The following is a 12,920-nucleotide window of genomic DNA, read 5'->3' on the forward strand; positions in this document are numbered from 1 at the left end:
AGGGCCTTCAGTACACAGTGAGCCAGGTCAACACCACCTGTTCACCTCAGTCTGCAGGGCCTTCAGTACACAGTGAGCCAGGTCATGTTCACCTCAGTCTGCAGGGCCTTCAGTACACAGTGAGCCAGGTCAACACCACCTGTTCACCTCAGACTGCAGGGCCTTCAGTACACAGTGAGCCAGGTCATGTTCACCTCAGACTGCAGGGCCTTCAGTACACAGTGAGCCAGGTCATGTTCACCTCAGACTGCAGGGCCTTCAGTACACAGTGAGCCAGGTCAACACCACCTGTTCACCTCAGACTGCAGGGCCTTCAGTACACAGTGAGCCAGGTCATGTTCACCTCAGACTGCAGGGCCTTCAGTACACAGTGAGCCAGGTCATGTTCACCTCAGACTGCAGGGCCTTCAGTACACAGTGAGCCAGGTCAACACCACCTGTTCACCTCAGACTGCAGGGCCTTCAGTACACAGTGAGCCAGGTCAACACCACCTGTTCACCTCAGTCTGCAGGGCCTTCAGTACACAGTGAGCCAGGTCAACACCACCTGTTCACCTCAGTCTGCAGGGCCTTCAGTACACAGTGAGCCAGGTCAACACCACCTGTTCACCTCAGACTGCAGGGCCTTCAGTACACAGTGAGCCAGGTCAACACCACCTGTTCACCTCAGACTGCAGGGCCTTCAGTACACAGTGAGCCAGGTCATGTTCACCTCAGACTGCAGGGCCTTCAGTACACAGTGAGCCAGGTCAACACCACCTGTTCACCTCAGTCTGCAGGGCCTTCAGTACACAGTGAGCCAGGTCAACACCACCTGTTCACCTCAGTCTGCAGGGCCTTCAGTACACAGTGAGCCAGGTCATGTTCACCTCAGTCACCCTTTGATGCTGGTGTTGGTGTCCAGCCTCAGGCCGAGCCTGCCAAGGTGTGCTCGCGGTTAGCCCGCCCGCCTCTCGGCTTACAGCACATACACTACTAGCTGCGCAGCGGGGCTGTGGGCGGAGGAGAGAGGGAAAGGTAGGATCGGCCGGTGGGATCGCTCAAGGATAACTCAGGAGGAGAAGAGATGGGGGAGAGTTATAGGTGGAGTGAGACAAAAGGAGGAGAGAGTGATGATGAGGGAGCCACGTGAGAGGAGAGGAGAGGGGAAGGAAATGGGGATGGAAGGGGGGAGTCAGAGGGAGGGAAGGAGAAGGGAGAGGACAGAATAGGAGAGGAGTCAGGATAGGAAGGAAAAGAGGTGGGTGGGTGTATGTATGGGTGGAGGTGGAGAGGTAGAGGGGCCTGCAGCCAGTTGCTGACTGATTGCTGGAACAGGATGAGGAAGTGGTGAGAGAGGCCAGGAGAGGTGGTTCCCTAGGTGGGTTCTCTCTCTCTCTCTCTCTCTCTCTCTCTCTCTCTCTCTCTCTCTCTCTCCTCTCTCCTCTCTCCTCTCTCCTCTCTCCTCTCTCCTCTCTCCTCTCTCCTCTCTCCTCTCTCCTCTCTCCTCTCTCTCTCCCCTCTCTTACTGAACCAGCAATTTCAGTTTAATCAAAACACACACAGGAATACTGAGACGTAGAAAACTCAGGTTTCCTCTCACAGCCGCACGTGAAACGTCTCTCCCATGAACACAAAGGGGGAGAAATGAGTTATGTAGAATTATGAATCTCATCGAGCAGGAACCAGTGCTGAGGTGAACCTATTGACTAGCATGTACTTTCTGAGCCACGCGATTCCCCATAGATTTCCCCTCCACGAGTTGCATAGAAGTGGGGAGGAATTTGGCAGCCGGTCTGGTTTTCTTCTGCTCGTGTTTTGCTGTTTTGCTCTTGATGTGGAGCAGGCCAAGTGTTTCCACTAGAGTTTGTGCCTGTGTGCTGGAATCCAATGGCTGTTAGATTCTTGGCTGCCTGCCGCCCTGCTCCCAGGGGAGCCGATGGTCCTCCCATTTTCTGCGAGTGTGTGGGTGTGTGTGTCAGGTAGTATGATAAAAAGAAGGAAATGGTTGGTATGTATGTGGCCATGACGAACACCCCCCCCACCCTATGACACAAATTCAACTTGTGCATATGTGCATGTATAATAAAGTGTGTGTGTGTAGGTTCAAACTTCATTATAATGATTAAAAGAAGTGTGTATGTTGCCAACACGAGTCATGACCCCCCCCCCCCCCCCTCCTAAATGCACAAAGTGTAACATGTACAGTATGCTGTGTCTGTGTGAGATTGGGAGCAGCGGTGTTGTGCTCTGCTCGCTGTGGGACTGGCTCAAGTTTCAACTCCAGTCGTCTCTCCCTATTCCACTCTCTCATCGGCAGGACACTTAACACTGGCCTGGGGGGTCCAGAGAGAGAGAGAGAGGTTACGCTGTTCTGTACTGTACGTCTGTGTTTATATGTAAATACTACACCTAGTGAACTACATTGACTTTTCACATAGTTCAGCAGAGTTATGGCCGCTTTCTCTGTGCATACGGGTGGGCGCCACACTGCCAGTGTTAAAAAAAAAAAAAAAAAAAGTATATGACTTTTGTAGTACAAGTCGACGAAGTCGTGTATTTGTAAAGCAATCACATACACATGTACTATATTAAATAGAAAGATCTAGTGGTGGTCATAGACAGTATATTATTGATTGTGTAACTAACCCTCTGCAAAAAGTGTAGACATTAGGGGTGGAACGGTTCACAAAAATCTCGGTTCGGTTCATATCACGTTTTTGGGGTCACGGTTTTTCGGTTCCCTATGGTTCATGGGGGAGAAAAAATGCCATTGCTAATTCAAATAGTATTTGAAAAAAAAATTAAAATTGCCCTCAATGCATTGGGCATAAAGATTTTTTTTAATTTTTTCCCACGGCGACTATGGATAGGGAATTTCTTTATTTAATTCAAATGTTCACGACAACATGGATGCATGTACTCTGCCAGCATGTTTAATATCCATAATACTAAAGGTTTGACTAAGATTTTTATGAAACTTTATTGTAAAAAAAAAACATAAAATAAATTGGGTCGGACTCGCACCTAAATCGGCAGGGTCGGTCGGCAACCGGAACCAAACTATTTTTTCTTTTAGGCCTTGGCTGAAAGCAGTTCGGAACACATACGTGTCTATTATCAACTATTTGTTAATTATAGGTGGCTCTCATAAGAGGGCATGTCTGAAGAACCTTTCTTCTCATTCCGGTATAACCAAAGAGTTGTGGGCAGTCTGGCAACTGTGCTCTGGAGTCTATCCCTCTGTCGCCTATATAATGGATGTGTTCAACTCTTTGACAATTCTGCCTCGTATCTGTTCCAAGTTTGTAAATGACCTGTTGCTGAAGTGACTGAAACGAAATAGTAACGTTGTGGCTCGACGTTATGCACTGAAATAACAAATGACCCGTGGCTGCATAGTTCGCTATAAATAACAACATTAAGGATTTTATTATGAATTTTGCCCTGTCAGAAGTTAAATGCTGAGGTTGTTTTGTACCTTCAGGAGAAGGGAGTTGCTTTTGCCTTTCCAGCTCTCTCCTTGTGCAGGAAATGGACCAGAGCAATGCACACTGAGCCATGATGTTAAATGTAGTGATGCACACATACACCTCGCGTAGCACAATTGTCAACACTCTCTGTCATAGTCAAAAGTAAAGCTGTAATGCGCCTAAACAGCAGACTTAAACGATGCTGGAGAATATTATGTGATATAGTATAGTTAATCTTGTCTACTTAGTAATCTAATAGCCATTTCCCAGACAAACTGACATAGCTGCACTCACCACCTCACCAGGACAAAGTAAAAGGTCCCACGCGGTTGGATTTAAATGCAAGGCGTGTGAATTACTAATGTTAACTGAACTTAGTATTACTTATTCTGTCGTATTGTACAACAGTAAATGGAAAAGGCTAGTTATACAAACAAAGGCACTCCATACGCACCCCAGGAGTGATGTATTAGGCTACAGCAAAGTGTTCCACAGTACCAGTGTACCAAAGTAAACTGAACAGTCTCTAGGTGCCCGAAACATGGTGGTCGAACCCAACGGTTCAGATTCTTTACACAAACCGTTCCATTCCTAGTAGACACATACTTCTATAATTATTTTTTCTGTCAAGTGCCTGTGTTGGCATAAGAGCAGCCATTGGCTATGTTTGACAGTTTAGAAGTATATTGTTGTCAGTAAAAGAGTGTATCGTTAATTCTGTTAAGTCTGGCTCGACTGTGTATTTTGCCTACTGACGGTAACCAAACATAGCGCCGAGGCACTTTGGGTTAAATCATGCAGCGAGTGCGATACACCATCTGGATTAGGACTAGGCAGATGCTATAGTTTTGTAACCAGTCGGACAGTAAACGAGTTGGATATGGGTCGTTAAAACTGGGTTTTGATAGTATGGCATTCTGGCGTTTTCCATGCTTTTGAGATGTGGGGTGTTTTACAATAACATACTACTACTGGAAATGTGAATTATTCATTCTTGGAAGTGTTGACTGATCTCTCTCTCTCTTTCTTCTTTCTCCCACAACCTCCTTCATCCACTCTCTCTCCATCCATCCATCCAGGGTCAGAGGTGATTTCCAGCTACAGCAGCAGTGCCATGTCTGAGGTGGCGGTGCCAGAGGCCATCATGCTCCCTGCGGCTCCATACGGCGCTCCGTACGGCGAGAAGCCCAGCGCTCCAGCGGTGGACTTCAGCTACGTGGGGATCGACGCCATTCTGGAGCAGATGAGGAGGAAGGCCATGAAGCAAGGCTTCGAACTCAACATCATGGTCGTCGGTCAGTAGAGGGCGGAGACACACACACGTCACACACACTAGGACTGCACTATTAAAAAACTACTAAAACACTACTAAACAAGCTATTCTAGTTACAGAATTTCCATTTCCTATAAAGACAGTTTCACATTGAACAATATTTTAGATTATATTCGATTTGACTTCAGAATCAGAATAACATTTAAACTTTGACAAATAGAACACAAAAAGACACACCAAGCTAATGGGCTAAATCCCTTTGAATAAAAGGGAGATCAGACGCATTACAGCATCGCCAAAGTGAAAGTTAACACGGATGGAAACGTAGATGTGAGAGCAAAGAAAGCGGCAAAATGTACTTTATTCTGCTTGTAGATTATAGAGCAACAACAGAAAATGGTGGAAATTACTATAAACAAAAGCAAAAGAAACAGGTTTAGCTTCATGTAAAGAGTGATACCTTTAACATGATGTCCATGTTGTGGTGAGGTTTAGCTTCATAAAGAGTGATGCAGTATACAGCCTCAATGGGCTCTGTTGACGAGTCTGATGGCTTGGGGAAAAAAGCTGTTCTTCAGCCGGTTGGGTCTGGCTGTGTGGCTGCGGTAACGCTTTCCAGACCGCATCAGCTGGAACAGCTGGGGTGATTAAGATCCTTGATAATTTTCTGGGCTTTTTTAATAATGTCCTGGATGGAGGGAAGCTCACATCCACAGATTTGTGTGCTGTCCTCACGACTCTGTTCAGCACTCTTGAGGTTGAGGTCGGTGCAGTTCCCCCTCCAGGCGGTGATGCACCCCGCCAGGACGCTCTCTGTTGTCCCCCTGTAGAACGCCTTCAGGATCTTGGGTGTCATGCGGAACCTCTTCAGCCTCCTGAGATGGTAGAGGGCGTTGTTGGGCCTTCTTTATCACATGGTTAGTGTAAACGTCCCAAGTAAGTTTGTCGGTGATGTGGACATAGAGGAACTTAAAACTACTGACTTTCTCCACTGCAGCCTCGTCGATGGTGATGGCGTCCAGCTTCTCTCCCCCTCTCCTGTAGTCTATGACTAGCTCTTTAGTTTTTTCCACATTGAGGGAGAGGTTGTTCTCCTGGCACCACTTTGCCAGGTTGTCAACCTCTCTCCTGTAGGCCGCTTCGTCGCTCTTGGTGATTCGGCCTATCACTGTGGTGTCATCGGCTAATTGAATCACAATGTCAAAGTCAAAGATTTTATTTGCCATGTATGGACGAATCCACATTGGAATACAGGTACAGAGCAAACACTGTCTACAACTAATACAATACAGGAGCAGAGTAGAGACAGTACAGGAAAAATATGTAAAAACACAGACGGTATAAAAGGACAAATGCTAAAATTGATATCAACATCCCCTAAAAGTGCATATCATAGTTAAGTGCATAGTGCATAGAGGCACAAACTTCAGTAAAAGTGCATATACGGTAATCAAAGTGCATGATGCACAGACACACAAAAACAGCACATTCTACAAACCTGACTAATAACACTAATAAAGACACCGAAACAAAATAGGATAAAATTGTTTTTGGAGTCATTCAGGCTGCGCACAGCACTGGGGAAGAAGCTTTTAGTAAACCGAGAGGCAGAGCATGTGATGGAGCGGTAACGTCTGCCCGAGGGGAGGGGGACAAAGAGGCCTGCGGCTGGGTGACCAGAGGGGTCGTTGATAATGCCAGAGGCACGGGAAAGCAGCCTGGCACCATAGATCTCTTCTAGAGCTGGCAGGCTAAGCCTGATTGTCTTGCGTGCAAGCTGTGCGCGGCTACGCAGTCATAGGTGTACAGTGAGTAGAGGAGAGGGCCCAGTACGCAGCCCTGGGGGGGGGGGGATCCAGTGTTGAGAGTCAGGGGGCCGGAGGTGTGAGGGCCCATCCTGACCACCTGGCGTCGATCCGACAGGAAGTCCAGGATCCTGTCACACAGACTGGGGTTGACTCCTAGTTCCCTGAGCTTGGTGTCAAGTCTGGCTTATTGAAATTCTTTATTGGGAAAACCACATTGAGATACAGTATCTCGTGGTCGAGAGGGTCCCACATTTTGTGCAATGTAATACAGAATCAGAACACATAACACACAACAAATAAATAAAGGACACGTACAAAAACACAACAGAACAAGTACACATTATAAGAGGATATGTCTCTCAATCTCCATCATAATAGGCCTACTCCACGGCAGCCACCTGACGATGCCACCGCAGGGCAAACAAATATGCTTACCCCGCGATGACACTGCCAGGCAGCCGCTGCGAGAAAGGCCCAACAAAACATTCAAAGGGTAAGTAGAATACAGGATGTAATAGATATTGAGCTCCAGGACTGGCAGGAGAAGAGGAGCAATCATCCCGCCCAACGAGCGCCCCAAATCAACCAATCGGACCCCCCTGCCTAAAAATAGGAGTAGAGCCAACTAGCTAACCCGTAACACCCGCATAAAGGACGGCTATGCCCCACATCCCCTCATACAATTGACCATAAAGTTAGAACATAGAGCGTTTTTAAAGAGGTAAAATGAAGATATGGATCGAATGATCACCGGAACGTTGTTCCAGTCCGAAGGGGCTTTGAACATGAAGGATTTCTTGGCCATTGCTTTTGAGAATGGAGAAACTGTGAGAAAATACTGTACAGACGATGTGTCTTAGACCAGTGTTTCTCAACTGGTGGGTCGCAACTGGTGGTGGTGATGTGTGTATAAAAAAAAATAATAATAATAATAATAATAATTAAAAAGAAATTATATAGTTTAAAAAAAAAAATTACTACCTATCTTTGTGAAAGTGGCTTCTCAGCTCTGGTCCAGCTGAAGACAAAGCAGAGGAACAGATTGGACATTGAGCATGACCTCAGAGTTGCTTTGTCTACCATCACCCCAGACTTTGAGACTCTTGTCAGGAGCAAACAACATCCCCAGTTATCCCATTAGTTCCCTGGGATGTTAAGCTAAGAAGTCTGCTAAGAAGGATATATTATTTATTATTATTATTTTATTTCATTGTGTTTTGAGCCCTAGTTGCACTTTTGTTGCAACCCCAGTTATCCAATTAGTTCCCCCAAACTTACTGTAGGTCTGTTATGTTAAGCTAAGAAGTCTGCTAAGAAGCATATATTATTTATTATTATTTTATTTCATTGGGTTTTTACTTTTAGCCCTACAGTAGTTGCACTTTCGTTGCACGTTTTTGAGTTTATTTCATGTTTTTAACAGTGTATGAAAGATTGTGTATTACTGCAACAACAAAAACATTTGAAATAAATCATAGTGGTTAAAAAATTTGCGTCGTGACTTAATGACTAAGGAAAATGTTGGGTCCCGAGGCTAGACCAGTTGAGAACCACTGTACTAGACGATAAGTGCAAGAAAAAGGGACCATCAACTGTTTCAGATAGGCAGGATAGTCATAATGGATACATTTGAAAATCAATTGCAGCCAATGTCTCTGTCTTCTTAAAGCAGGAGAAGGCCAGTCTAAGGTTTGATACATAGTGGTGCATTTTGAACGGACAGTCAAGAACAAATCTGCATAGTCTATTGTAAGCCACATTTAGAGGTTATAGATGGGTTTTGGAGGCAGCTTGATAGACAACATCAGCATAGTCCATTAATGGCTAAATAAGTTGTTGTGCAAGTTTCTTTCTAACAGTGAAGGAAACACAATGTCTAGCTCTATAAAGGACTCCAATGCTGCAATTCATTTTAATAACAATAGAGGTAATATGGAAATTGAATGAGAGTTCGGGGACTATGGTGTTGAACACTGAGCTGAGATATAGTATACAGCCTAGTGGTAAGGTTGAGTTCCTAGCTCCTAGTGGACAACAGTGTCAGACTGGTTGTACTGGAAAGCTCCTAGTGGACAACAGTGTCGGACTGTGGTTGCTGAAGAATTCATGCTCAGAGAACCTACCCTGGGTAAATAGATTAAAAAAATCTAAATTGCTAGGAGGCTAAAATTGTGTTAAATTGAGAACTACCTTGCCCAATTATCATTTATCCCAGATAACAATTATCTGTTATCCAAATCCTGTATCTCCCTCTAATCAAGGCTTCAAAGTCTCCATTTCTCCTAACACACAGTAGGCCTTAAAACGCCCTCCTACCCCCCCCCCCCCCCCCCACCGCACCCTCATCAGCTCCATCAGACACCTTTTAAAACGGGAGCTAATTACACACATACACCTCTACGGGAGACATGTCGCCAGAAAAACCTGCGAGAACCCCCCCCCACACACACACTGTCTCCTTTTGGATGATGTCACGGCCAGTCGGTCTGCGTTTCATCCTCGGATGAAGGTGTCGCCCCGAGGGCCGAGACAGGAGGCGTGTAAAGTGTACAGAGGTGCTGCACTCTATGGATACCAGCGCTCGAGGGTAATTAGACTCCACCTCGGAGACCAGAGCGGCACGTTCAAACAGAACAGCGTTGCCGACTTAAAAAAAATAAAAATAAAAAAGGTAGAGCGACTAAAGACTAAAATACTAACTTTTGGAGAGTGGTGTTCAGATCTGCAATGCTCTGGCCTTGAGGGGGCCTGTTCCATGCAACAGCCTACAGTGGCTCGGGAGGTAGAGCAGTCGTCTTGTACTATCCGGAGGTTCCCGGGTTCAATTCCCTCGCCTCCCGGGCAGTGTGTCAAAGTGTCCTTGAGCAAGACACTCAACCCCTAACTGCTCCCGATGAGCAGGTTGGCACCTTGCATGGTTGTCTCCACCATCGGTGTGTGAATGAATGGGTAAAATGTGAGGAACAAATTGTAAAGTGCGTTGGATAAACGTGCTATATAAATGCACCATTTACCATTTAACGCAGTGAGACAAGACGCCACAGTAGCAGCACAGCCCCTCCCTCCTTTAACCTCTTAACACTTTGGTCGCCAGGCTTATATTCTTAATAAACCATCCCACACCAGCTCTATTTGTCTATGGAGAAGTTCCCCTTCTTTGCAGGGCTATAACTTTTTAAATTGTATTGCTAAATTGACATTACTATGGCCCATTCAACATCAAGTATCTATTGTTCAGGGTGTAGCAACGTTATACTTTTTCATTCACATATTCATACTAAAATACGGTCTAAAGTATAAGTATGTTTTTATCGTTTTCTGCAGCTTTCTCCAGAACTTGATTTATAGCCCTAAATGCATTATATTGATGATTGTATACAGTTTGATAGCAATCGGCACGAGATAAAAAATTTCAAATGGACGTGCTTCTAGAAGTTACTACTTATCATCTGATGTTGACCGGATGGGGGGGGGGTCGTTTATAATTCCGTGGCCAACGTTAGATGATTCATCTAGTGTGGGTGATATGATCATTAGAGCAGTTTGTATCGAACACGTTAAAAAATAACGCTGAAACTAACCGTAGCTTCCTCGGGCCGTTGGGCGATGAGCGTGGAGCAGAAATATTCCTATTATGGGATGTAGAAATATGCGATCCATCTCCAGGTTGTATAATAGTATATACGTCCAAATCATGTTGTTTATCGAGTTATTGGTAACGGATTGCTATCCATTGTGTCTAGCTCGAGTCCTGGGACTATTAGCGAGTGATCGGACCGAATTGGAATGAGCACCAGCTTCCATTTCCTGTTTCCGGTTTGAGCGATCCGCCGATCGGCCACCAGATGGCGCTCTTGAACCGTTGGAGAGTTGAGAGGGGATCAACAGTAGATCTCAAGTCTCCGGGGGAGAAATATGATTGCGATCACAGATTTTTGAAATATTGATATCAAAGACGTGGTACGGCGTCTTTGGCAGAATGAGCATGGCGGGGAATGACGTGGTAAGGCGTTTTTGGCGACCATAGTGTTAACAGGTGGGGGCATGTTGCGGCATTTTAGCGAGCGTCTATCGGCTCGGGCTGCATGTAATATACCATTCGAAACTTGAATTTGCCGCCTTTCGAACGCCACCTCACTCGACCAATTCCGTGCCTCGGTTCTCGAGTTACATGATGATATGTCAGGCGAGCGTAATTTTACAGGCCGCACGTCAAATGACCACGTCTGACTGTATATGCTCGAGAACTCAGCGTTGTAGCCAACGAGTGGCCGCTTCCAACTATACCGCCATGTGGGGGGATGCGAATAGAGGAAGTAGGTGAAAGTTGACGAGCGAAAATTTGTTGTGACTGAATCTTCAGAATGCACAGGAGGTGGATATCTATTTTGGATTAGCACACTTTTTTAATTTTTTTTTAACACTTTACTAACTCATAACTTTACTTTTTTATGCATTTTTACAGCTTTTTATTTCGGATAGGACTGGCAGAGGAAAGTTGGGAGAAGATTTGGGCAGGACATGCAGCATAGGTCCCCGGGCCGGATTCGAACTAGTGGTCTGCAAGGGCCTTGAAATAAAGCCAGAGCCCTGCCCGAGCCCGTGAACTTCAGGCCCTGCCCGAAAATAAGCCAGACTGTAAATAATATTTTAATCCCTAGCCCGCGTGAAAACCCAAAATAAAATTATTTTTATTATTATTAAAATATAAATTTTTTTGTATTTGTTTTAAATATTCTAAACACTTTATATATTAACTTAATAAATAAACAAAAACGAAAATGTCCAATAGGTCTGCCTAAATAACGCATATCACGCTGAAAACGAAAGAAGCATTTATGCCTCCCTCCCAGTGCTCGCTTATAGAGCAGCCTCGTAAAACGTATTGAAGGCTATAGAATCTTCTTTGACACACACACACACACACGACACACAATAGCCTACTCAGTCACTATACAAACAAACAGAAATCAGATTTTGAGCGGAGCAACATAATGAAAAGCACAACAAAACAGGTAGCGACCCAGCAAATAATAAACATCACTCACCACGATGTCGGCAACGCGTTGAACAAGTTTAACAAAACTTCGCCAACCGGCTACATACATCCAAGTACAAATAAAACGTTCGCCAACTGGCTATATTCCAACACAACCAATTGAGTTGTCCCCGGCCTGAGTTCTCCCTGCGCGCTGCGGTAATTACATCCAAATTTTTCTCTGATGACAGCTTGGCGCAAAAGAGAAAACGAATCTTAAGGAAAACGAAGGTTATCTTATATGAGAGAGAAAAAACGCAAAAAAAAAAAAAAAAAACGGCGGTGCCCGGGCCCGGCCGAGCCCGAATTATTTATTAAAAAAAAAGCCCTACCCAGCCCGAACCCGTCGGGCCTGGGCAAGGTTGCAGTGCACTAATTCGAACCCCTGACGCTGCGATTAGACTGCGAGCGCCTCCTTCTGAACGGATTTTTATAGAATTTGTACCTATACTACATAAGACTTCAGGCTATGGAATCAAGAGAAATGTGAATACACAAGTTCAACTCAAGTTCAAACCTCTTTAACTCTATTTCATTACCACTAAAAGGCCCACCTGTTAACTCATTCAGCGGCAGCTATTAGTCTTGGCCTTGTAGCTAACGTGCCAGGTTTCCATTATATATTTTCACTGTGCATTAGGGCTGGGCGATAAAACGATAACGATAACTATCGCGATAAATTATTTCCTCGAAATAAACATGAAACGTGGTCGCAAAGTTTCGATATATCGATTTTCCAAGCTTGGCTCCGTTCAGCCTCGGCTCAGCTCACTCACTAACAACAACCAACGTTACGTGATGACGTGTTTACGCACAACAGCTAACAACCAATCAGTGAAGGAGATGGCCGAGAGCGAAATATACCCGGAAGGAGGTAGGACTCACTCAACAAGGCTTGCTAGGCTAATTAGCTTGCACGCCGATGTTTTATATATTTACGTGCCGAGTATGTGTGTGACGTGAATTCTGAGGCCACGTTTATAGTAGTGGGGATATACAGTGGACGTCGTTTCAATATATTGTGGCGGAAGAGAGTATTTTAGTGTAATATTTAGCACATTGTCATGGAATACAGCGCTTAGATACTACAGGCTTGCTAGGCTAATTAGCTTGCACGGCGACGTTTTATATATTTACGTGCCGAGTATGTGTGTGTTTTGAATTCTGAGGCCACGTTTATAGTAGTGTGGGGTATACAGTTCGTTTCAATATATTGTGGCGGAAGAGAGTATTTTAGTGTCATATTTATTGTCATGAGATACTCCGCTTGCTTAACGTGTAACGTGCGCGGACTGATGACGACATCAACTCGACTTGAGACATTCGCAGCAGCATAAGAAGTTAATTAA

At 45.0% G+C, this 12,920-nt stretch overlaps 1 protein-coding gene across 3 annotated transcripts in view; it reads left to right on the top strand.

The window, feature by feature from the left end:
* The window catches only part of septin9a (septin 9a), a 253,116-nt gene that overhangs the window by 207,625 nt on the left and 32,571 nt on the right, over window positions 1-12,920 (top strand). For all 3 annotated transcript variants that reach the window (XM_084329865.1, XM_084329866.1, XM_084329867.1), the window contains one exon: window positions 4,532-4,747. In XM_084329865.1, the coding sequence (XP_084185991.1) occupies window positions 4,532-4,747 (216 nt within the window). The remainder of the gene's footprint in view (window positions 1-4,531; window positions 4,748-12,920) is intronic.

Source organism: Notolepis coatsorum (assembly GCF_963971535.1).
Source record: "Notolepis coatsorum genome assembly, chromosome: 14".
In the NCBI taxonomy this organism is placed as follows: Eukaryota; Metazoa; Chordata; class Actinopteri; order Aulopiformes; family Paralepididae; genus Notolepis; species Notolepis coatsorum.